The sequence below is a fragment of the Poecilia formosa genome, unplaced genomic scaffold, assembly GCF_000485575.1.
Source record: "Poecilia formosa unplaced genomic scaffold, Poecilia_formosa-5.1.2 Scaffold296, whole genome shotgun sequence".
In the NCBI taxonomy this organism is placed as follows: domain Eukaryota; kingdom Metazoa; phylum Chordata; class Actinopteri; order Cyprinodontiformes; family Poeciliidae; genus Poecilia; species Poecilia formosa.
In genome coordinates this window covers 215,090-242,581 of record NW_006800235.1, presented here as the reverse complement: position 1 = coordinate 242,581, position 27,492 = coordinate 215,090, and the positions used below count along the sequence as shown (strand labels likewise).

Here is a 27,492-nt window from a genome sequence, read left to right as displayed (position 1 = left end):
AAAACCTAGGTTTTGGTTTGGTTGACATGAACTCTGATGCTGTTTGAATGCGTAACGACACATCCACAGAAGTGGTCAGAATGGGGATCGAACTGGCAACCCACCAATAGTGGGACGAACTCCTAACACCGTTTCCACCATTGTACTTTAACTCATGTTCATGTTTTTCTATTATCTCCTTCTTCAATTCAATAGGCATCTGTTTCTTTGTGTAGACAAACAAGACGTGGTCTCAGCTGAAGCTGCGCTTTGCCCCAACAAGCAGTGTCGTCCCGAAGCATGATTCTGAACTCAGATTTCACTAAATATATGGACCAAGTGATGGCTTGTATTTAAAAAAAACTGATGTTGATTTGCTTTTATGTCGAGGTTCAACTGTACAGTCCTTTACCACCACCACTCAATAAGGAATGTTTGTGCACAAATGTAATCTTAACATTTGAAATTTGATCAACATTTCTGACACAACTCCATATTTGTTCATTTTGTGAATATTTTGTGGACAAACTCCTGAATATAAAACAGAGGTTTGTTGCTGTATTACATGCAGAAGTGTGCTCCAACAGCAATGTTTGTATTTCGCTCCAACTACCTCCAGGAGAAATGATTAGTTTTGAGAAATGTTTATATGGATGAAGAGAGGAATTTTGTAGATTTGATTGATTATTAACTAATCAATTATGACTGGGCTTGGTGCTGAGTTCGGCAGGCGTCTCTGTGAATCTAAAATGATGCAATGTTCGTCACGTGTTGATGTCAACAAAAGCCACTTTCGGCACTTCGACCTTTAACAGGTTGCTCAAAGGCCTTGGTTTGTTCGATGCAGGGCAATGTGAAAGTGAACAAGTAGAAAATGTAAAAAAATGTTGCAACTTTGGTCTTCAATCAAACCCAGTCTAGTGGACAGATGATGCAAAACCTGGTCCTCCTCAGATCTGCTTCACCTCTTCTCTGTTTTATCTGAGTTGAATGTGAGACTCCAGCGAAACAGAAAACCTGGGATTGACATCACTTCACCACTTTGCCATGTCCTTGGCATCTCCTGTGGCCAAGGAGATGGCAGTCTGGAAAGAGGCTGATGATGACCAGTTCATTAGCTCCAGCATTGAGTCTTCTGATCTGTGCCAGTCACTCTAGAAAAACCAGACGGATGAATATTGGTCTTGTTTAATGTTCTTTTTTTTTCCACACAATAATCATTTTCTCATCCATCTGTCTCTGTCCTCCTCACACACATATGCATACACACACGCACACACATAAATGCACACCCATCCATCTACCTGTCAAGAATCAAGGATGTTCCCTCCATTTGCTAGACAAGGAGCACCAAGTCACCTCAGAGCACCGTGTGTGTGTGGTTACATGCCTTAATAGCAGCAGCAGCAACACAAAACCCTCAACCTTTTTTAATTCAACCTGTCTGGACGCTGTGTGACAGAAAAAGCTCATTTTCTCTGCTGGAATTCTTTACCCAGCAACCACGCAACTCTGGCATTCTTCCACCAACCAGACGATTATATTAGATTATCTCTTCATGCGTGTGACAATAACACATTTACAATCAATGAGAGCTGGGCGTTCTGCCCTAAATTAGCCATGACTTGCTTTTCAGAAGGGTCATAAATAGCTGTGAATGTTTCATAAACCAGCAGCAGCAGCTGAACAACAAAGGGCGGCTGCTGTTCTGCTGTGCTTGTGACGCAAACAGTGTGGTTTTAGGAGACTACATTAACAAACCGACATGTCGGCAAAATGGCTTCTTTAGCAAAACTGCACGTCAGTGTCGTCCATTTAACTTGTCATCGCACATAAAGCGACTGTTTGTAGCGTGGCTGCAGACTGTTCTATTGTCTACGGTCGTGCTCGCATGCGGTCGCATCTGGCAAATATTAAGCGACAGATGAAGCGTTCCCCTTTGCCTTTGCTTACACACCCTGACTATTCAGAGCTGTCACTGAAATAACTGTCACATTAATACAAACAGTGACAGCACGCGTCCCCAGCAGCTTCCCAAAACCATGACAGAACTGTGAAACTGAAGAGTATTTTAGTAATTTCCATGAGGCCCACGTTGTCATTTTACTGAACAATGTAAGTCAGACACGTGGTGTTTAGAGAGTAGTTAGATTTGCTGCAGGGAACGTGAGCAAAGTGGAGACTCTTCAGATGCAAGTCTTCTTACAGTTTTGAAATGAAGACAGAGTCTTCACTGTAATACCAGAGGATACCGTGTTAATTTTGGCAAAGATAGCCTATTGATATTCCATCTGGCTCCATGAAATGCAAGGCATTTTAAAAGGGCAGTGTTAGTAAAATAGGCAGTTATTAGCTTTGTTTTATGTTTTGACTCAAAGTCATGTTTTAGTGTCATCCTCTCATCAAAAACATACCTGGAATGTTTCCTTGATGCTTTCATGTATATTTAATAAATCCTCTAATCTTCCGTGGCGCCCATCTTTTCCATAACACTCCTCCTCAGTGCTTCTGCCTTACAGAGCAGGTTTATCCCACTCGGCTCCTTCAGACTAGCTAGCAGCATTTAATAAACACCTAGTGGAACTGCACCTCTGCTGAGCTCATTATAGGAGCTGCGTCTCAGTGAAATGCATTGTTAAAGGGTTAATAGAGGAGCCATGTTGTGATGGCATCTTGAAGGCGGAGTTTGAGAAACAGCAGGAGCTTCTTAAAAAGACAGAGGTCCAATTTCAATACGTTAAGTTGCAAAGTCAAATTTCTTTAATGTCATGTTTGATATATACAGCGTTCTTAAAACAACTTAAGCCAACATAGTTACGTGACTTTAAAATAAAATGGGTCTGTGTGCCTAGAAAATACATAATTCTGCCTCTTTAGGAGTTTTACCTTTGTTTTAAAGAGAGCAAGAAAAGAAAAGAAAAAAAACTATTACAACCACCCATCAGGATTTTAATCCTTTAATAATATCATTATCAATCTGCTAACACTAAAAGGTTAAATTAATCAACTCCAGGAGAATGGATTTTGTCCCTGCCCGTTTCTGTAGAATAATCTTAATATATATCAAAGAAGTCAATCTGCCCAGCCACCCAAATAAATTCAATTCAGTTCAAAAATACTTTATGATGACAAGAACAGAAGATCATAACAGACCAGGGAAGCTAATAAAAATACAAAGCAAGGCTAATAATGTTGGTGTTTTGTGGAAAATTCACTGCAAGTTTGGAAGACAAACTTTTTCAGAATTATAATTTCAACCAGTCTTTACATCCAGATTTGCCGCGTCCGGCTTTTTTTGGTGCAGAATTATGAAACATGTCTTATGTCACTGACCTAAAAGTCATTGACATGACTGTCAGATTGTATATGCTTTTCAAACTATCCAACTTAGTTCCACATATGGACCCCACAAATTCTGATGTTTTGTGGTGTCAAAAGCTTGGGATCGGGCGGCTCAGACCGCCGTGAAAAAGTCCAATTTGGTCTCATTTGCCTGCTGTGTGAATGTAGCATGAGTCGTCCTGTGATTGGTCCAAGGTGTAGGCAACAGATGGATGTTTTATCAAACATGATTTTAAAGGTTGGATAAAAAGAGCAGGGAAGTGAAAATATCATAAATATCAGGCAGGTTTTTGGTGTATAGCAGGCAGTAAATAATTCTGATCATTTTTAATGGTGGCCACCACAGCAGTTGTGTTTCTGTTTTTGAATAGCTTTTTGAACAGCATTTTCTGTGACTTTTGTACTGCTGACCCCCATAAAGAAATGACGAACTGCAAAGACATGATTTATTAGGTTAATTGAGCTAAAAAGTGGGATAAACTTTTAGCTCATTTCCCTAAATTTGAACAGATTTCCATTTGAATATGTTGTGTGTGGTTGTTTTAAAACATATCTTTAACTATTATAAAATAATAATTAGTCACTTTTCACATAGAAAGAAAACAGTCAACATGAATGCTGTGCAGTCAAAAGTTTCAGCATGGAGAGTGATTCAAAGTTTGACCTCCAGGACTCTGGGAGCTTCCCTCTCTCTCTGCCAACACAAGTTTAGCCGCTGCAGTCCAGGCATGAATATTAACCCCATGGAAAATACACTGCAGCAGAAGAGCAGCATAACTGATGGAGGTTTTTTTCAATTTTCATGACTCTCCCAAGCATTTGAGATAATAGTGTTCAAAATTAAAAACACTACATTTAACATTACATTAGTTAAAAAATAAAAAAAACAACAACAAAAAAACAACTCAAGCTGGGTTCCTATTGGTGAAAATAAACTCGAGCTTAATCAAAAGGTCAGCTGTGTGGAACGTTGTTTTATCTTCAGCTCCTCTGGTCATGGATTCCACTGACAGCTTGACCAGGACTCCTCAGTGGACAGAGGCTGACATCTGGCAGCTCCTTGTTTATGACAGCAGTTAACACTGGATCAGGGAGGCTCTGGAAGAAAACACATGGAGAGGTTTTAAAGCAAACAGGGAACACACACCTTAATCTGGATGACTAACAAGTTCGCTGTGAGACTGACTTGGAGTTTTTACAATGTTCTAAAAGTAAGATGGCAAAAAATAAGTAAATAACCTTCTACTCCAAGCCTGAAGCCAGAGCCACAAAGGAATGTTCCAGATCAAAGGTTAATCGCATCGCTGTACCAACCGTCTAGACCCCTCAGATCTTCTGGTTCTGGTTCTGCTCTGCATCCCCAGAACCAGAACCAAACGAGGAGAAGCAGCATTCAGTTTCTATGCACCACAAATTTGGAACAAACTTCCAGAAAACTGTAAAACAGCTGAAACACTGAGAGCCTTTAAATCTCAACTTAAAACCCACCTGTTTTAAGTCGCTTATGGCTAAATTAGGGTTAGAGTGTGGGTTTTGATGTCTTTGATGTTTTTAATGTTTTTATCTTTACTTTTTATGTCTTCAATGTTTTTAATGGTTTTATTAATTTCTTTTCATTTCTCTTTCTCACTGTTTTGATTTTAATGTTTTATCTTAAAAGAAAAAAAAAATGCCCGACAGGTTAGAGTCCTTGTCAAATGGCGTTTTGACTAAAGTACAAAGGGTTGGAGTCCCAGTTGACGGCGTCTCAACTAAAGTTCTACAGCTTTTTATTTCTCTTTCTCACTGTTGACGTTTTAATTATGTTTTTTTTTTTTTATCTCTTTCTCACATGCTGTTTTTATTTTAATTATGTAAAGCACTTTGAAATGCCTTGCTGCTGAAATGTGCTATAGAAATAAAATTTGATTTGATTGATTGATCTTACTCTGGTCTACTCAAAGTCAGGATCTAAATCCAATTAAATCTGTAGCAAAATTTGAAAATTGATTTTCACATATCCTTTTTATTCAGCCTGAGTTTGAGCTGAATTGGCAAAAAATGTCATCTTTAGATGTGTAAAAGTGGTGACATACCCATGAGAGTTGCAGATGTAACACAGCAAAATGAGATTCTGCTGAGATTAAAACATGGTTTAAATATTTGTCATATGTTCATTAGTTCCAAATGTTAAAAGCATGGATGCAATATGAAAACTTGTGCCAATATCAATATCCAATATTAATTATGCTGTTATGGCTGATAAGCAATATTTACCAATATTCTATATATTTTCCTACACTTTAAACACCATGTAAAGCTACACTGCCTACATCACTTTCCTGCTTTAGTTAAACACCCCCATGATGCTGCACTGCATCACTATGTTTGTCACATGACTGAACAAATAACACACGGCTAACCTCACACTGAAACACACACACAAACGGCAACAAGATTAAACTAAACATTTGTCAATATAAGCCCAGTTTTAACTATTGGACCAATACCGATATGTAAAAAAATGACTAATATTGAATGATACCAATGTAGATACCTATAGGTTTTCCTTATGAAAACCATGTATTGTTTTCTTGCTTCTTTAAAATGTAGAAGAAAGTGATATTTGTCTTTCAAAGAATGCTCATATCACACCAGTTTACATACTTGTTCAACATTGTGGCCATTTCAATTGATTGTTGTAAATATTGCATATGTGTATAATAGTACAGCTATTTTACAAAATGTATGATGGTTGTCTAGATTTGTACGTTTTTAGTCTAAGTTTAAAGTCTAAGTCTTCCCTTGGTCTGAAAGCCTTTTGGTGTAAAGATGGCAGTGTCTGGTTTCATGTCTGCTTTCTTTACATCCTGATGTTTGGATGATGAGACTTCATCCAGATGAAAGACAGAAGAGAAGCCTGGATAGCTAGCAGGTTGAGTTGGGGTGGCTCTGAACACCAGAACGACTATAAACAAGTCTGTTGGGTGCACGCACGCACACACAGAGCTACTCATCCTTGACTGTGAAAGTGGGTTTCTGGGGGATGGAGGGGGGAATCTCCGATGGCTCACACTGTTCTGACAGTCTCATTATACTGGACTTAGAGTGAAGACCTTGGTGTGACAGAACCAAAGTCATCATAGTTGGCCTCCATCAGCTCCATCGCTGCACTGCCTGACCAGCACCGGCAACGGCCCACAGCTTCTTTCCTGTAAATCCAGAATCCCTCTGGGAGAAGAGCTGCATTAGAGCCAGCAACACATTTCAGTGCAATTTTAGAGCCACCAGTTTTTTTTTTTTGTTTGTTTTTTTTTTTTCCAACACTCAGGCATCTTCCCCCTGAAAGCCAGAAGCTTCCTACATCACCTGGACATGTCAGGCTGTTTGTCGATGTCAAGGCAGCCATAATGTGCAAAAAAGTTGCACAGTTATCTATTATTCCTGCTGCGTTGTTAGAATCTCCCTGTGTGCTCCGGGGTGGACTGGTAACCTGTCCACTGCACACCAGGAAGAGCGACTTTAAAACAATAATTTTCTTCAGCGTACAGCATTTGAAATTTTAAACAGGAGTCCAATTTTCAAAAGAATGAGACGTTAGCAAAATCAACCAAAATATAAAAACATCGGGTCTTTAATGAGAGATTCAACTCACTGAAACTGAACGTTGACCTACTTTTGGTATTCTTGATGCAATTTGTTCTTTTCCAGTAGCAGGAGGAAAAAAAAATTGATTTCTCCAAATCTTGTGCGGGTCTTTTATGTGAACACCAGAGGGAAAAATGAACTGCAGCACACTACAATGTACTTTTGCATCCAAAGGCATCTGCTCATTTCAACAACAGTTTAAGTCATCCATCACCCAGGGTAAGATGACATCAGCGCACTGAAAGGGAAGACAGATCCAGGAAATGTGCTGCATTCTATCAACATATCTCAATGTTTGCGCTGTGATTGACTTGCAGTGTGGTGGGGATCATGGAAGCTGACTATCACTGCCGGGATTAGCAATAAATCCTTTTCATGACTCTCAACCCCACAACATTCTTTCTCTCTTCAAATCTCTCTCCCAGCAGCTTTTCTCAATCTTTCTCTTTGTGGCTCAGTCAGCTTCTTAGTCGCTTTTCTGACCCCTCGTCCTGCTTGCTTGCCACCGGCGTGCCAGAGAAATAGATTCTGCTCTAATTGCCAATATAATGATGCAGTCTACTCATTTCACCTGACTAATTAATACTAGAGCCAGCGTCCTTTGCTCCTGTCTCACTGCTTACAATAGAGGGGCACATTCCACTAAACCTTCCCTCTTTCTCAACTTGTTCACATTCTGAAACCATGCGGTGTATCAACATGTCTCTACAGTAAGTTTTTCTATCTCACACGGAGCAAAAGCCTGAAAAATGTTTACTATGCAACAGCCCAACCATAGCTTCAAGTAATAGAAAAATGTATACATGTTAAGGTCTATTTCACTTTACAACCTCAGTTCTAGCTTCCGCACAAGTGAAGCTGTAAAAGATGCTTTTTGAATTCACTTTATCTGATTAACAGACTGGTTGGAGCTGAAGAGAGTGAGATTCAGTTGAAGCCATTGTCTTCTTGAGTTAACAACAGTGTAGTCTGGTATTAGTGTCACAATTAAGACTATTGCCCACCCAACAGTGGCTACTTCCTTGTACCAGGAGACAATTTATTCTGATGCCAGCTACTGATCTGAATGACTGACCAGCAGCAGTAACTGAACAGCTAGCGCCACCAAATGAAAAGTAGAATATTGCATTGCATTAGCATTGGAGAGGCTAGTGACTAACAACCCTAGGTTGGTCACACCTCTGCTGTCCTTAACACAGATAGGCTAGTGCTAACATCAGAGATGCTAGCAACTAGCATTTCTTGGATGCACAACCTGTGGTTTTGACACATACTTCATCAAGAAAAATGGTCAACACACATTATAACTAGCTACCTTTGGAAAAAAAAAACCTCCTGTGGCAATGAAGTAGCCACTCCTGGGTGCACAATAGTCTCAGTTTTGGCACTAATACCGCACCATGGCAACGGTTATCTTCACTCTAGCCATCAGCCAGGATTTGGCCCAGATGTTGATATCTCATATTTTACAGAAGTCATAAAACCAAAGAGTCTCTGCACAACTTTTAGATTTAGTTTTAAGGTAATCAGCTAACTGCAGAATTGAGGAATAGTGTCAGTCCTAGTCCATGGACAATAGTTCTATAGCATACAATGAAGAGGTCATAATGTTTTCGCGTTATTAGAAACATAGTAGATGTGTCTGGTTAGTTTTGAGGAATACATTTCAGACTGAATAGAATCATATCAACCACAACATGTCAAATACTTCCAGATGTCTCCATTTGTGTCGTACCTTAAGTCCCCTTTTATTCCTCAAGTTTGTTTAAAAAATACCATCCAGAGTCTTCACTGACTCTTGGGGAATAGCTGAACAAAAGAACCTTTGATGGAAGGGGAAGTATCTTTGCTCTCATCTGTATTCTCTTGTTGAATGTCTGCACAGGGCGTCTTTCTCAGGTCTTTTTGGGTCACACAAAGCGCAACGCTTTTCAGGCCCGCGGCGCTGCGGCGGATGTCTTGCATAAACCTTTTCTCTTGTGATACCATAACTATTTCCTATTTCCTCTTGCTTAAAGCTTCCCCAGCATGCACGGCTGTTGACAACAGGTTTTCAGTATTGTAACTTTTGGTTCGGGTGTTTTTACAACTTTCTCCGTCTTAGTTGCTTTATTTTCAGCAACATTCTGAGAACAATAATGTAATGTTCAATGAGAACGAAAGCTATTGGATGAAAATATTTCTTTTAGGTTGTCTTCTCCTACTGTAGTCATTGTTGCTTTGTTCACTATGATAATAGAGGTTTAGTGGTTCTCTAAAAAAAAGAAAACATTTTTTTTCTTTCACCATTTCTGTTATCTTTTAGCAAATCAACCAAACAGATTTAGTCCAGCGTGAACACTGAACATCGGCACCTCCACCCCTCATGCCCCCACTAGAGACAAGCATGTAAAGATGATGGATGGATGGATGGATGGATGGATGGATGGATGGATGGATGGATGGATGGATGGATGGATGGATGGATGAAATACACGTTTCGCTGGTTCCTTTATTGATTATAGCTGTATTTCTGTAAGTTATGCAGCAGCTGCTTGAGGTTTTTCCAATTAAATTTTCAAAGGATTCAATCCCACATGAGTTTTTGTTTTATACCATTAGATTACAATTTTTACAACCCAGTTCTAAAGTTTCAACATCTTTAAAGAGTGGTCAATCCCAAAGAGCAGCTAAAGTTTTCTTCAAGTGATCCCAGTTACTCTTTAGCTGCAGACGGTAAAGTCCAACTCAGCTGATCAGAGAATGAGTTCACAAGTTTGTGATGAAAATCTAATCAAAACAGAAATCTTCTTAGCAGCTTTAATGTATGTACTGAATATTATGTAAACCACTTTTTCTATATATTTTTAGAAGTTTATGTTTTTATAGAAATTGTACTAGTGTTTATTTTGTATTTTCCTACATTTACAGTGTAATTACCCATGACAAAAACGGTATTACTTTAGCATATGGATTAAGTAGTAATCTATAGGCTTAAAATGAAAGCCATACTCTAATGTTGTAGGCAGCACAGTGAAGCCATTAGGCTTCATTTTCTGGGGAGAAGCCCTGCAGCTGAACTCATCTGATTGTCTTGTTTAATACCTTTGACTTTCCTCTTCCTTCTGAGGATATTCTTGACACTTTTATCAAGCACGACCATGTCCATGAAAGCAACCCTGTTTTGTATGAGTTCACAAAGAGGGTAACAGAGAACAAAAAATAAAGTTATCACTTCAAGCTTCATGTGAATACAAATCACATGTCCTATTATTGCTGCAGAGCTTCTATTTGTGCTTTTTATGTGACATCGTGGTTGGGGGGGGGGAGCCTGTACTGTTTGATATTTTCCAAATGTGTTTTAAATGCACAGCATCAGTGGCTGGGATATTAACAAAATGTCATTACTATGAACCACATATATTGGTTAATGTGGTTTCTTTAAACTTGACACCCTGTCTACTTTTGACACAATTATTTTGAATTTGAAGAAAAAAAAAATAGTATCCCTTGAGTTGTTGTCCATTTGAATGCCAGAGTCGACTAATAAAGGTTTATCCTGACAGTACCCATTTACAGAAGCTCTGAAAAAGCCATGAAGAGATTTTAAGGGTATTTTAATACTTGATAGTCCGGAAGACTCATTTTGATTGGGAACCATTTTGATGCTAATCAATGTTTGATTGGCAAAATTTGTAAATGTTACTACATATTACAAATGTAGCAATATTTGTAATATTTTTGCTACATTTTCATCTGGTGTGGTTCCCATCTTCGCCTGTAGTGGCGCTACACCAAGGACCACTGAAGGAAACGACACAGAAACCTCTGAAGAAGACACTGAACACAACTTTGTTCATTACAAATTGTAAACAGAAACGGAGTGCGGTGAAAGTTTATTGGTTCTAATATTTCTCTTATCTTTGGGAAATGACCACAAGCCATTTCTCTTGCTAGTGCTAAACACATGTTTGTTATGGTTGTATTTACCCAGAATGCCCTGTGCTATAGTCCACTTCCTACTTTTAGAGTGGTGTCCGGACCCTAAATCTGTCCTGTAGCAGCATTTGTGTCAGAGAAGAAATGACGAGCTGTTTGTAAGCGCTGTACAGAAACTGCAGTAGAACTTAATTGAGTCTTTAAACCAGGTAATAATCTGTGAAACGTTTCCTCTGTGAGATGGATTCATCCTTATATTTTTTGTATTCTTTAAAATTGGAACATTTGCTTTGCATTGGTTATATAACTTTTTGGTATTTCAAGAATTACAGCTTCAATGAAAAGTAGTAATTTTATATAACATTTTGTTTAATAAGGCGTTGTAAAAAAAATGGCTCTGTGGAAGTATCGGTACACTAACTTATGTAACCAAAGTGACTACCAGCAGTCCAGTGTCAGAGAATGTTTTAAATACAGACATGGAGATTACACATTCTCATATTTCCGTCCTGCAGTTAACAAAAGTCATTATTGGGAATAATAGATGTCAGATATGACAGTTAAGGATAAAGATAATAATTGTTTCTATGAAGATTTGGACATATTTTCCTCTGTCAGGAAGCAGTTTATGTCGAACTGCAATAACTGTGAAATAATATTTTTCTGCCACCGGTATGTTTTGATTAAACTCAAATTTCTCCACACTGCCTGTAGAAAACACGTGGTTGTATACTGGCCTGTCCTTTGTGTGGGGAGGAACTCTTCAGGGTTTTTCTTGCTTAAAATAATAACCAACAGTACTGGTAATATTTCTTTTTCTGATTTCAATTCCTAATTTAATGCTTCTTTTTTTTGGCTAATGGCTATCATTAGCTAAAATAACATTGTTGATTTTTATCACTTTTTGTTTGGCTTTTGATTTTCCCTCTAAACTGCTGCTGTACCTGCAAAATAATTGGTTTGCAGCATGTGAGTTGTTTTGAAATGCTCCATGAAATCAGTTTTCTTCCTTGTTATGAAATTTTGAATCCAGTTGGTCTTGAGCTTGAGGGCTTTGGGTCAGAAATAATGGTGTAACCTCTTTTTGTTTTTTCTTTTTTTGTTGTTGTTTTTGCTTACTGTGACTCTAGAAACTGAAAGGATGAAATCTTCAGAGAAACACAATTTGTTTTAGAAAAGCCTCTTTTTTGTAATTAAATGATAATCAGTGCACAAATAATTGGATTTAAAACAAACTTCTTTTTTTTTACCCATTCAGACTAGGCACCAACATCCTTTCTGGAATTAATCTAAACTCATGTGCATGTCATGAGCTGTGGTGAGAGGTGGTGAGGGAGATGCTGTAGACCCAGGTAGAGTGACGAAAAATCATGACTTTAATGATAATAATCCATAACAAAGTTCCAAAACCAGGTAGCACAGTCGAGCAGAAGGCTAAAGCTCACGAACTGGTAGCAACTGGAAACACAAAGGAACATCTGAAGGCGCAGACTAGATGTGACACTGTTAGACAATGTTAGACACTGCTACACAAGGTTTGACAAGGATCCGACAAAGACACAGAGACACAGGTGGCATTAAATACACAGAGGGTAATCATGGAACGAGAACCTGGGAACAATCGGGGCAGACGGGACAATACAGAGACACAACAGAACACAGAAAACCAAAGAAACACACAGAAAAACCCCAATCCTGACAGTGGAAGTGTTTTTAACAGATGAAATGTGTCTTGGTTCAGAAGTGGTCTTGGACAACATCCATGGGACATGTCAGATTATTTATCAATAAAACTTCTCTTTTCCTTCTACTTTACCACTAAGCTCTACTTTGTGGCAGTGAAGCACATAAAGTCCCCATTAAAAAAATCAGAGAATGTGATTTTAGTGTAAGAAAAATATCTAAAATATATAGAGTATAGCTACTTAACCAAGGCACTCTGTGTCAGGAAACATATTTGAAATGCTTTTTCTAAAAATGAAAAAATGGGGAACATTTTGAAAGAGCATGTTTGTATATCAATACTATCTCATCTCCTCACCTGGCCACTTGGAGATTAAAATGTAATGCTATAGCTTATAAATGTCTGTGAAAATATAAATTTATTCAAAAACTGTTTTTTTGTTGGAGCACCAGACATGCTGATGTGAGCAAAACCTTTCTTGGTGCAGATAGAGCATCTGCATTGTTTAGAATGAGATGCATAATAATTACATCAAGTTAATGGTTTGACTGTTGATGGTAGATCTTGTAAAATCACTTGTTGATAATCTATTTACACATGCTGCTGCATCAGCTGTGTGAAAAGACAATGCTGAGTTAAAATTAACTTTAAGGTGTATAACTTTGAATGCCATTGTAATTAATGGACATTTTCAGCTCATCATTATATTAAGACACACAATAAACCTAAAGACATTGTACTCTATCATATTGTTTGTAATGAAACAATATATATTACTCTTTAATTTAGCATTTTAAATACAGATTTAATAAGTGGTTTCCTTTTGTCATGGCACAAATGCAGAATATTTACAGCTGCCAAAACATTTCTCTACCAAAAATCTCCCATTATTGGTAGAGAAATTTTCAGTCCTCTTCTCAAAGAAAATGGCGTTCACTCCTCTGTTTTTTTTCTATTAAATGTTCTTCAGTTCTTTGTGCTTGTAATCAGCATTTCATTTTATTCCCAAGGTGCTTCCTTTTTGTTCTGTGGAAAGTGGAAAAAATACTTCCACTTTAAAACTTTGGAAAGACAAGATACGTCTGACAGGTTCGATTTTGATTTTCTAAGAAATGGCGCTGCATGGATTCTAGTCTCCTAAAAGACTTGTCTCTTGTCACAAGCAGAGATAACAAGTGGTTTGGGTGATTTAAGAACCACGAAAGTTAGATATAATAGCGAGATATTACTTGAATCTGTTAGGAGAAAAGGCAAACCATCTGATACCTTATCAAAGAGACCTAGAGGGAATTACTTTGCATAGAGATAAGTGGCCCAAGTAATCAGGTGTTAATATTTATAAGGAAGAAATATCAAAGGAATGGAAAAATAGATGGGTACATGAAAAAGAGATAAAAGTTCTTATTAGGACGTTATCTCTGTATAAAGGTATTTCCAGTTTCTATCAAGATGGATATCAGACATGAATGATGTCTTTTAATAGAATGGCATAATAAAATACACCTTGGTGAAGATGGTCTTATGTGACTTGGATATACCGGGGGAATATTCAGTGGGGAAAAAAAGTGCTTAGCAAAAGCTGCAATGGTGAATTCCAAAATTAACATTTGGCTATGGCACAAATTGCTTTAAGGAAGAGGCCTGACTGTGACTTAGAAAAGAGTCATTTTGCAATCAAAAAAAAAAAAGAACAGTTTTAAAAAGTTACTTTTCCAAAACAGACCAACATTCCTGTGGTTTAACATCCTTTTCAAAAGATGGCAAAAAATGTTGGAGTCAGTAAAATCTTCATAGTGCATGTGTTGCTGCACATTGCAGGTAAATTGACTAAATAAAAAGCAACTACATTTTTTTCTCACAACAAAAAAAGATTTTTTTGGAAAAAAAATGTGGCATGGTACTCTCTTAGAACAGATGTTAAAAAAATAACACAAAAAATGTTATTACCTTTAATGCACATTTGTGTTCATTTTAACACACAATGTGTTAGTGTGAACACAACATTCTAATGTGTCAAAATGACACATTTTAACACATTTGTTGATTTCAATTACACAATAGTTGTGTTAAAACGACATATTAGTTGTGTCAATAAGGACACAACATGTGTTGCTTTTAACACATCTGTTTTAAGATATATATGTTGTTGTTGCACAACCCCCCTCCCCTTTTTTTTCTACTTCCCCTTCTGAGAGGGGGAGATGTGCTACCAGCTCTCCGTCTAACGGGTGAATTGAGTTTCCTAAACCTGCTGGGATTTACCCTGCCCAGAACTGAAGTAAACTCTGATTAAGCTGGCGTCAAGAAAGACTCGCCTGGTTTCTGATGACCTCCATCCAGATGCCCCACCCGTCTTTCCCCCGTGAATTAGCCAGACTGAACAGCCTACAGTCAACTAGCTTCACAAGGCACACCTGTTAACGGTCGCTCCTTCTCTTTTTATTACAATGTGCACTTGTTAATGAACCAGGTTGGTTTTAGTGACTTGGGCGAGTCCCAAGGATGTTGTTTTAGTTTTGGGCTAAAAGCAACCTATAAAACAATTTCCACTTTTTCCTCCCCAGAATCAAACTTCATAGCTATTTTACAACCATCAAAGAACTTTAAGGTGACTCATTAATTGAATGTCCACAACATCTTTTAGGTTTTCTTAATGCTAATTATTTTATTAGTAAGGCAGTTTTCCAAGGGTCAGTACAGCTTAAATCACTAGCAGAAATAATCATATAAGTAAAATCAATAATCTAGCCTATCTTTCCCTAATGCTGACACTGTGAACTAAAACAGGGAACCTTTGAGGGAGACGGATGGAGTTTGGCATTTTGAACCCCAGAACTGGCCTGATGATGAAGGAGGTGTTGTAGCAGGAAGAGGAGGAGGTTGATCGACGAAGGCAGGGATCTCTGCAGGTCTGATGAGCTTTCGTCTCTGCTTTGATGGTGAGGTCACACAGGACTTGAGTGCTGGCATGAAGAGTACTGACTTAGAGCAACAGGTCTCGGGTCTTAGGGTGACTTCCTCTTGTGCGTAGCGGTCCTCAGCTTCTTGTCTTGTGGGTCTGTAGCTCCCTTCTCCTCATCTCATGATCTTTCTGGTCCGTTGAGGTGTAGAGGTGTTCTTTGCCTTTTTTCTTTGTCTTTGCCTTTGTCTTTATCTTCATCTTTGCCTTGGTCTTTGTCTTTGCGGTCTGAATCCAGCTGATGAGAGAAGTGCAATTTGAAGCCACATATTGACGGCTGACCGGTTGGTCCTCGTGCGCAGAACAGTCTTCTGCTCTGTGGCCTCAGCTCTTCTTCAGCTGCAGAGTTCTTTGTCCATCTTATCTTGGCTCAAAGCTGCCTGTAGGATCCAACCAAAGGTTCCTCTTTTGCACTCACCTTTTATAGGGTTTATCCACCCTTTTGATGTGTTTGCATTGGCTAGCACTGTTGCTGTGCTTGTTTTATTAGCTGACTGCTTGGACAGATGATCTCATATCCATCACTGTCTTGGAGACATGACGTGATGTCTGATCTTATGACTGATGGTTGCTCAACAGACCTCCTACGTCTGTTGCCTGCCCAACCTTTTCTTTAGAAAGTTTAAGTTGTTCAGTTTGTTACAAAATAAGTCGTTGGTCCTTTGTGCTCTCCTGTTGGTTCCTCTTTTCCCCTATCCTTTCACCTACCATCGACCTGCAACACAACATCAGAGATCTTTAATTGCAGTTACACATTTTACATAATCTCAAGTTCAATGTCAAAATCACATTTACAACCTTTTAAGTTTCTTTTTGATTCAGCATTCATTTATAGTATTATGATAACCAGAATTTTAGTTACTCTTATTATAATCATAATTGCGAGTTATTACAGACGGTGTTCTGAAAAGAAACCAAGAATAATCCATTATTGTAATTATTTGATACCAAAATTACAGTTTATTGTTTTACTTGCAAGTATTTCCACAAGTGTAAGAGTAAGTGTAAGTATTCTTATAATTAAACCAATATTAATTTAAGTGTTTTACTTTAGGTCTTATTCAATTACTCAAAATGTTTTGATTTTATTCTTTAACCCTTTAATGCTCTGAAATAAGGAGTAGTCTGAACTATGTTTACACATATGCAGTCTGGAAACTTACTACTTCTTTTGTCAGACAGCCTGTTGTTCCTGTTTCATGACTCTCTTTCTGCCTGATTATGATTTTTTATGATTAAATAGAAAAAAGTAGAATTAAAACAAAGTTTGCAGGACACAATAACAACACACACAACAAGATTAATTTTATTACAGTCTGACTCTACTGTTGGGTCTTGATGTTACCTGTGTAAATAATTTTAAAGGTAACTTTATTTATTGTTACTATTCAATCAATCAATCAATCAAATTTTATTTGTATAGCACATTTCAGCAGCAAGGCATTTCAAAGTGCTTTACATAATTAAAATAAAAACAGCATGTGACATTGAATAAACAATGAGAAAGAGAGACATTTTGAAAAAGATTAAAAAAGATAAAAACATTAAAACCCGCACCCCTTTTAGGACTTCAGTTAAACGTTGTTTAACTGGGGCTCTAACCCTCTGGGACTTTAGTCAAAAACACCGTTTGACAAGGACTCCAACCTCTAGGTTTTTAGTTTTACTATTAAACTAAAATCTCCAGCATGGGGATCTAGGCTTTTCTTGACACCCCCTCCTCGAGGTCAGACCTTTCACATGCTGGGAGCCCAACACCCTCCTGCAGGTCTGCGTCCTCATCCCATGGAAAGAGAAGATGGTCGTCTGGGATGTGAAGATGCAGATCCTCAGTCGTCACAAAGGACTCAGCAGTCTTCAAAACTCCATATCTCTCTCTCTCTGTATATATATGTGTATATTTATACATATATATATATATATATATATATATATATATATATGTATATGTGTGTGTGTGTGCGTGTGTGTGTGTGTGTGTATAATCTACCATCCATTTGCTTTTTACCCAGTTGTGAATTTTAAATTTGTCTTTAATATTATCTGATTTGTCAGAGAGCAGTTGTTGTGAAACTAATTTGAATCAAAGACAAAATGATTTAAAGTTGACCTCTGAAACTTTCTTTAGCACTTATATTAGCAATTTGCACCATTAGTGTCACTAGCTGTAAACATCAACCTTTGTGGGTCTGGAGACTGTAGACTTTCATCTAGCTAAAGTTTCTTAAAGATTGCCAACATTTCCAAATGCAGTGTGGTTGATAACAGACCAACACTGCAAAGTATTGAAGAACAACTTTGCATGTCTCCATAAAAACACTTACCTTTTAAAGTTCTGCTTGCAGCTCTCGTCTTTACTGTCTTGTCACCCTACTGACACTTAAAACGAAAAACTTCAAATCTTTACTTAATATTTTTGACTAAAAAATTGTTGTCAGCATAATGCGATATGGACAATCCCAGTGGGGGAAAAATGTAACATTCTTAAATTTTCCTGACTGGTCAGGAACAGTGGAGACAAAAATCTGCCCATTTCTAGTTGCTTAGCTAAATAAAACTTCTCAACATTAGTTTCAGTGTAATGACTGACTGGTTCAAAAGCACCAGGTAACAGAAGCCAGGTAAACTTCAGCAGCAGAAGATCCAACTTCACCATCTTTTAAATTACCTGCCAAGGAAATGCCTTCTTCTTGACATTATTATTATTATTATTATTATTATTATTATTATTATTTATTACTTCATTCAAGAGTCTAATAGTACTTCAGAGTTCATTTGGTGAGAATAAGACTTTTTTTTTTTTTCTTAAATGTCAATATCTGAATAAAGCACTCATTTAAAAAAGCACTAACACCTTGCATGGAAATGTGGAGGGAATCTGTCAACCAATCATTTATTTATCAAGAACATGTAGGTTAGCTATGACTGCGCTGTAAGATCTCAGGTTCTGTAAACATCTTTGTTTATTTGACTTGAGCTGTTGGCGTTCTTGTAGTCTTTATGGCTTAAAGACAAAAAGTCTTTAGGCATCCCTTTGTTCTTTGTACTTTTCTGTCAAACGGATCTTGATCAAGACTTCTCCAGGTTTTTCAATGTTTCTTTGAAAGTTTCTTGTCTCTTCACTCATTTTCAGTTGTGTCCTCTGGTCTGAAACATTGTCAGAGGAACTTATCTTTAGGATTGATTTCACTCTGACCCATGAATTATTCAGGTCATAAAAAAACCCGCAAAACTTTGCAAAGAATCAAACTGGATCTTTAGGCGCTTTGTTACCTGCAGCTTATCACAAAGATGTATTTTTTAATCATTTATTTTGTTGACTCTTTTTTAAAAATACCAAAGAAAAAATACTTTAGAGAAAATACAATTTTAGCAACAACAAGGGAATTTCTAAAGAGATGCTGTCTGAAAAGCTTGCATAAAGCAGAGGAATGATTCATCTCTCAGGTTTCAGGTCGTTGCTGATTTTCAAGTGTATAGATTTTGACTCTTAGATACAGTTTATCCTTTATGGATAGTTCTTAACCTGTTGAACAAACACCCATTGTTTTTGCTTCAAACTGGGAACTATGAAATGAAACAAAGTAGAATTGTGACCCAATATTTTTGGTTAGAGAAAAAACTAATGGGAATCTTCTCAGTTTTCAACAAAGGTTTTTAAACTTTATGATCTGATCACACTTTATTTATCCTTTTCCATGAGATGAAATTGATGGTGATTCTTGCCTGAATGGCCCCCTGGGATAGCCCCTGTGTCTGTCACCCACCCAGTTCAAATCAGATTCTGGACGGCTATCCATAGCTGCATTTCCATTACCTGTAGAGTGTACCATTACCTGCACAAACTGAATGACAAAAATAAATCTGCTTAATGGAAACACAGCAGTTTCAAAAAAACTTCATGTTTTTTGATAAAAAAAAATTTTCTGCAAGGAAGAAGTGTTTTTTCAGCAGTACTGAAAAGATACTGCCAATGAATTTTGCAAAACTGCAATGGAAATTTTTTTTTCACATCACACGAGTCACATGATCAACAACCAGATGTTACTACTGGTGAAAACCATGAAAAAGATGACAGGAAGTGGTCGGAGGATGAGTGTGCAGCTGATTCCACCAGAGGTCTCAGAGCATCACACTTCATATTACGTCCTGTTTCATTCCAACGTGTTGAATTCATATAGACTGAGGTTTATCTACATTTGTAACAGAAGCCCAGCTTGTATAAATGACCCCACTTAATGTGCCTTAGGTGTCCATAGTTTAACCAGTGATTAGGGTTGGAAACTGTATACTGGGTCAGACCAAACTCTTGTGTTAAATCAGCTTAGCATAAGATCAGGTCACATTTGGCAAAAAAAAAAAAGAGATTTACAAAACAAACTGGGTTCCCTTTAGCAGTGTGGTTTTTAGGAAGCTTAAAGGATTATAGATCCAGTCCACTTCAAAAGATTACAAGAAAGCGTGACTTCTTAACAGAATAGTGTTTAGAAATAATTGGTGGTTTAAAACTTTTACACAGGAACAACGTAGCATCACACTCTGCCTGATTCCCATAACCTACCAGGCAAAAACATGGCAACCCAGATTCATTTCAATCACAACGTCTGGTAAATGACAGAAGAAACATCCCCTGACACCGCACAAAGCTGGATTTCCATTTCTTTTTTTAAAAAAAAAATGTTCCATCAAAAGAGGAAGGAATAAATGGAAACGCATACGGGTTGGTGATACGTAATGTCATTAAAGTTGAAAAGTAATCATCTCAGGCTGCCTCTGAGGTGTGGACTGCCAATTGTATTTGGCTTTCTGCAGGTCTGATTAAACAAACCAAGCAGAAAGTTGCTATTAAAGCCCAGCAGACATATTGAATTGCATTGGATACATCAAACGATGCGATTGCTCTGGTTGCTTTTAAATCTTCTCAAAGAATATTTGCTTTGTCTGCTTTTGTCTTTCATACATTGCTCATAGAAAATGTTTTTTATTGTTACATGTCAAACTTAGAAAAGAGTATAAATATTTCTAGGACTGAACCAAAAATAAGAAAGAAAAGAAAAGAAATCTTGGCAAGTGAAGAAATCTTTCTAGTTTTTGATCCATCCTGTCAGGTTTGAAATGATTATCCTTAATTAGAGTAACACCCCTAGTGCCAGAGCAAGAATAAGGAATGGCACATTACTTCACCATATTGAAACACCACAATAGTTTTTGGACAATGTGAAGAATTTCCTGTTGCTTTGCCTCTGACTTTGTATAATGATGTAAACGGTGAACACACCAAAGCTTGACAATCTGTTGAGTCTGACTTTAAAGTAACAAAGTCATTCCTGGCTTGCTATGTGTTAGCATAATGAACAAATAAAGACAACTTCATGAGCTAGCCAGAACATTCTGACTTAAAAATGTTGAAAAAGCCTAAACTTAATGGAAAGAAAACCCTCACAGAGTGACGTTTACGATACATTTAATTTGTAAACACTGTCAGAATATTGTGAATCATTAGCCGCTGGTGATGTTAACATTAGCATCTTCTTTGCAGCTTCCTGGTTGGCATTTGTTCACCTCTATTTCAAAATCTAAAATAAATAGATTTACCAGGATGGAACAAGATTGTTCTACATTGACCACAGATTCTTCAAAAAGTAGTTTGAGATTTACCCAACTTTTTATTTGTAAAACGGGATAGAGTTTTTGTGACTAGCTGAACATAGTGTTGGAGCCTTCACAGCTACTTTTCTTTTTTTTGTTTGCGACTCTCTCAATATAACAAGATACAAAACTTGTAAAAATGTCCCCTTTCTGTTTCTTCTACATGACATCAAACATCCGATGAGGTGTTTCCATCTTACTGTTACGACTTTTCTCATTTAAACGAGAATATATTTAGGTTTTAATGAGCTATAAATCTCTGTATAGTAAGATATTAAACTCATGAGCCTTATATCTCCTTTCACTTTGTTATTGGCTTGTATTGATAATGGTACATATTATTATTATTATTTTCTTCCAGATGTGAAGGTACAGAACTAGCAGTGTTGAACTAGGCTAGGCAATGTTGAATTAAGAAATAACTTGTGAAGTCAAAATGTAAAAAAAGGGACTAAATTAAAAAAATGTAAAATATTTAAGCCAAAAATAATTTTGAATTTTGTTGGAATCTTGTTCACACAAATTCTCACTGAGTAAATTGACTTACAGCTCCACTCACAACAGGAAAACGCTTCTATTCAACCATTTCCTTTCCTTTTCCTTTGTTTTTTTTTGTTTTGTTTTTTTGGTCACTTGTTCTGAAGCGAAGCCTCTGCTGAGAAAATGGCCCAAAGTGTGAAGAACATTGAACTAACCTGTCAGAGTCTGACCGTTGCACTGTGGCATATATTCCTTTAATAGACTGTTGAGAGCCAAACTGCTGTGGAGTTGGACTGTATTAAAGTGGCCCAACCGGCAGTTACAGGAAGCCCTACTGCTACTTTTGATGTATGACAACGCTGCTTGGCTCATTGTTTTGTTTGGATCACATGTTTACTGTCTGTGAGTGGAATCGTGTTGTTGAGAAGAATGTCTTCTATATTGTACCACCACAGGCAGAGTGTTGCAAAAACCAGGTTACAGAGGTGGACATTTCAGAAATCTGTCTTCATTTGACATTTTTCTGTCTTTCTGGATTGGCCAAATGTATATTAGAAAAACTCCATGCAGCATGTGTGTGTAGAGCATGCCTGTGGTCTGTTATGACATTCAAGATAAAAAGTACATAAAAAGCGACAATTGTTAACTTCCATTGCCTGACTTAATATTTCCTCCAACTAGAGGCCTTTTAATTGATGGTGATGGTCATTCCTTGAATAAATCCAACAAGACAAATTTCCTCATAGCTAATTTTAGAAAATAGAAATAATGAATGCATGCTGTCAGGTTTCCTACTGATGCATACATCATGTGTAATCATTGCTTTAAGAAATTTTGCCAAATAATCTGGTAAAAAGCCATAAAATATATCCACCCTTTAGCCTGACAATGTGCTGAAAAGTTACATCAGAAGCATTCTTACATTTTTTATGTTGATGCAAGCGCATTTTGAAGTATTGCATTAAATATGTTGATGGAAATGAACATTTGAATTTAGTTCCTCATTTTAATACAAATTTAACAGTTTTTGGCTTTCTGAAAAAGCTTAAACATAAATAAAATCATAATCAAATTTAAATTGATATTATTATGATCAGATACACTCACTGACAAACAGGTGTGTGCATGTGTATGGGTGTGTGTGTGTGTGTGTGTGTGTGTGCATGTGCATGTGTGTGCACACACTAGGGCTATATTTAGCTTCCGCTTGGTAGGTTTGAAGAAGATTCACATTTAACCTTTTGCTCAGACACGTTCCTCCCTGGGCGTTCTAATTCTGTTCGTCTTTAATTAATGACTGTGCTGCTAATTAGAGACTGTGCAACTCTTTCATACCCTTCAACAGACTCTCACCTATTATCAGCTTTTCATTTCTTAACTTTGAGAATAGTTTTTCCCCCTTCTGTGCCTTTCCATTAGGAATACTAAGTGTGTGAAATGTGTGAAAAGAAATTTCAGAAAGAAGAGTTTGTTGGACAAAATAACAGTCATGATAATACTAGAATTAGGACTTTATTGGTGTTTAAGGTCATACAATAAGAAGAATATGCTTGCCTAGTAGTTAGAATTATGATGGTGCAGTTATTAGTACCAGAGGGTCCCGGGATTGAGTCCAGACTGAGGATAGTTTGTTTGGATTTGCGTAATCTCCCCGTGGATGCTTGGTATTTTTGTTCAGTTTAAAGTTAAAGATACTAGTGATCATTAAAAAGTGCAGAGCTAGCAAATGTAATCCTTCACACCAACACTTCATTATTTTTTCTAATCTTTGTCAATAAACATATTAATGTAAAAAGTTGCAGTAGACTTGGTGTAATAAAAAGGTTTAGAGACCATGAAGACCCACCATTGTAACAGCCTATTTAACTGTTTAAACACAAATATGCCTTGGTGTTCGAACACCAAATTATACAGACACTGTCCATATAATTTAATACAAACAGTGGAAACTTGGACTGGTGAAATTCTTGAAAATTTTATCAGATGTTTTATCTATTGATATTGATGTCAATTTAGTAATAGAGCACTTTAAAAACAGCTATTAACTGCACCAACGTGTTGTACAGTATGTATAAAATTGGTGACATGTTTATTGTAATGTATATTGTTATTAATTCATTGTCTTGTAGAAACCATCTAAGCTCTTCTGAAGAAGCTAACATCTACAGTCTGGTTTGTCTTTCGCTCTGGGTGTAAAACCAATGAGTGCTGAGGCAAATGGACGACGCTCCTGGACTGGCTGCTGTCCAAACATTGGCCAGTAGCATGTGAAGTAGAACTTTTAATAGTCAGGAGTTCACTGTCTAGAAATCTACTGAACTTCAAGCAAAGGCTAAATTTAATTTAGTCGTGTCTATGACGCAATAGAGCTTTGTGTTTATGTGAAGTTCCTGCTCCTGCACATATTGAGCCTCTAACAGCTGAAATCAACTACCTTGGTTTGGGGGAGGCTATGCAGACATTCTGACAAATTGTAAGATTTTTTTTCAGGTTTTTTTAGCAGCATGGTTGATATCATCTGTCAGCCAGGTGATGTGGCCTGATGGATGTGACAAAGAAAAACTTTTTATGCAGTAAGGAAAGCAGTCAGTTCATCCCCCTGGGTCACCATAGTGGGTGTTTAGCATTCTTCTTGAAATCTGACTCGTTCTATTGTGAATTTAATGTGGGCTGGTGCCTTTAGGAAACTAATGTCAGCTAACACTCTGTATTACCTGACTGCTACGAAGTGACATCCTGGTTTCAACGGAAAACATGTAAAACAGGAGCCTGCTCTTAACATCTATAATGTAGAGTCTCCATCTGCTAGGAACGGTGAGATGAAAATGAATGACAGCAATTGTTTAGTGAAGAACAACAAAATGACAACCACCTTTTAAATGCTCAAACCATCACCCTGTGCAGGGCAGGTGTGTGTCTCCACCAAATCCACCCGACCAATATCTATGTCCTCTTTGCAAACACTATGCCGAGATTTTACCAGATTATACCAGATTTATTCTGGTATTACTTTCTATAGTCTAGCTTAAATATTTTAATGATCAAAAAATAAATAAATAAAAGATGAAAGTCATTCAGATGAACCTGGCCCAGTGTGAAAAAGTAATTGCTCAATAAACCTAATAACTGGGGACAGCACCATTGGTGATAACTAGGGGTGTTGAATGTGAAGGAGTTCTGTCCCATTAATCATTGGAGCACTTTTGAGCATTCATAGACTCTAACACATTAAATTGGCTTAAGTGCAGGCTTGGACTAGGCCCCTTGAAAGTCGTCTTTTCCAAAGCAGCTGGGAAGTGGAATTGCTGGTGTGTTCTGCTGTGTTTCCCAGGTACCCAGATATCAGAGACAGATGTTTCCTTCAGGATCCTCCGATCAGTGATGTCAGCGACAAGTTACTCTAACACCTTATTCTAATCGAGCCACTTTTTTCTGTAATGAGTAATTTCATATTAAAGTTACTTATCCAAATCACTGCATTACAACTTTTGTCACTTTAATATAATTTAATTTCCTCTGTGCATCTTGGGGAGTGACCGTCGTTTCTATGTGACAGTTATCAGCAGCTGATGGCACATCGCCACAGAAACAAACGCAATGGAGGGAGGGGGGAGACGTTCATTTTGTTCCTGGAAAAACGGGAACTTTGAGTTTCTGTCTGAGGTGCCAAGTCTGATTTTTGTAAGTGACTTTTCTAAAGTTGCTTGCAAATTTAATGAGTCGCAGGTTGTGGTTTTTTGAGCTCGTTTTGAACTTCAAGTTGCATATTTGGGATTGGAAATAAGCAGAGACTCATAATCAGCCCCAGAGTTTGACTGACATCCAGGTAGTTTCAGTCAGACTCTCCCTGTCCATCATTTCCCACATTCGTCCTGCTGTGACTTTGTCAAGTTAATATATTTGCTGTTCCAGAAAACTGCAAACAGCGAGACTCTAAAATCCTTTTCAGAGTTTTCCAGACAGTAGTGGAACACACAAGAACAAAAATATGAATAAATGTTTTTTGTTTTTTGGGGGTGGGGGGTTGGACGGTTGCAACCATTGAACTATCTCCCCTTATTATAAGATTATGTTCAGCTTTATAAGTGGAGATACATGGCTGATCTTATGATTATAAAATAACTTGCAGTTGCGTAAGTATTGGCAAAACTCAATGTCATTTTTATCTTGACGTGGTGGAGGGTTGTTAGCAGTTTCGGAAAGTAACTAATAAAGACATTTGTAATCTAACTTAGTTACTTTCCACATCACGTAATCAATAAAGTAACTAAATTACTTTTTCAAGGAGTAATCAGTAATCTGATTAAAGTTACTTTTTCAAAGTAACTATGCCATCACAGCAAAATTCAGATCATTAGAAAGCTCACAAAGCAAATGGTCAACATCAACTGTTTAAAGTGTTCTAAGTATGATTGTAATTTCTGGTTTTGAAGATAGTATAAAAAATTATCTGTCTCTGTTTTATGGCATTAATAGGGAAGCATCACCAGTATGTTGTTATAATTACAAACTTTCTGGTTTTAACAGATTAACCAAAAAAATGTTCTTGTCTAAACAAGAAAAGCCGTAACAGAACGGCAGTACTTTGTTGGATGTTTGTAATCTAGAAGGAGTGAGAAGTTGTAATCTGTCAGAGGAATGTATTTTAATATCTCATTTTGAATCTCATAACAAAAATACTACTTCACTTTATAACGAGATTCTGCTCCTTTATTTTGTGTCTCTGGCAGTGAAGCAGAAAAAACTTTAATTAAAATGTTGGCGATCCTAATTTACTAAGGAAAAAAAAAACAAAGATTTTGGTCTGATTTCATGTCAGTCAGTGAGGAAAAAGTTTGTTTTTATACATTGCATGTAAATATCTAACTTAAAATCTATACTGCTAACCTGTAATTACAAGCTAGTGCTGGGACTTCAGGGGTTTAATAATACAATTAGTTTTTTGGGGGGTTTCACATGTAGAGTTATTGAGTTTTTATAAAATAATCTTTGAATTTAAATCTTAAATTTTGGCTTGCACAGATTTTTTTTTTTTCTTTGAGTCCTCATCATGTTGCTCACCTGCTCTCCACCCCGCTGACCTAAAATAAAATGTATTTATAGTGAGAGCTTGTTTCTTATGACTAGTGGATTCTAAATGCCTTACTTTTACACTTTGATGGTGTCGCCCCTCCTCTTGCAGGGATTTCGTGATCGATTAGCATTCTATCTTTGCATTTTGCATTAACGTTCTATGAGATAAGGATCTTTTCTATGGCTATTGTTTGGACTCAGATTTAAAGTCACAGCTTTTGTTATCAGCTTGTGTCTCTCCAAATATCCTTTCATCTGTGTTCATGTTTCTTCGCCAGCTGGAGCTGATGTGATTAAAAGTCACTCGCCATGGATGGATCACAAAAAGGTTGTCATTACCATTCTGAAAGAAATATCAAATTCAAAGTGTTTGTTGTTTTCTTAAATGAATCTCTAAGTGTTTGAGGGTCTTGTCAGGGCAGACGTACGTCTTCTCTTTCTTTATCTGGTAAAATAAAGCCACATTGTATTTTGTTGAAATGCAGTGCAGTTGAATCTAGACGTGTTTGTGAAGCCAAAAGAAATGAAGAGGTGAAATAAAGAAACAGTTTGAGCAGAGGTAAGATCTGAGACTTAGTAAAACAGAGCAGACTGCATATTAAGTCCATTTCCATACGTGAGACCTGCAGCTTCCACAGCAAGGAGACGGGAAGGCGAAGGTTCAAACAGCCAGAGGCAACGACCGATATGCAAACAAGCCGAGGCTTCACGGCGAACTTTGTTTAAACCTGCGCCGTGTTCCTGTTCCTCACTCAGGCTTCTATATGTTGATCAGGAGATA

The 27,492-nt window shown here is 37.3% G+C and overlaps 1 protein-coding gene across 1 annotated transcript in view; it reads left to right on the top strand.

Annotated features, from left to right (window-relative positions):
- Positions 1-27,492, top strand: part of LOC103151906 (pro-neuregulin-3, membrane-bound isoform-like) — a 133,783-nt gene that overhangs the window by 9,072 nt on the left and 97,219 nt on the right. Inside the window, exons 2-3 of the mRNA XM_016681832.1 lie at positions 216-264; positions 2,170-2,175. Of these exons, the coding sequence (XP_016537318.1) occupies positions 216-264; positions 2,170-2,175 (55 nt within the window). The remainder of the gene's footprint in view (positions 1-215; positions 265-2,169; positions 2,176-27,492) is intronic.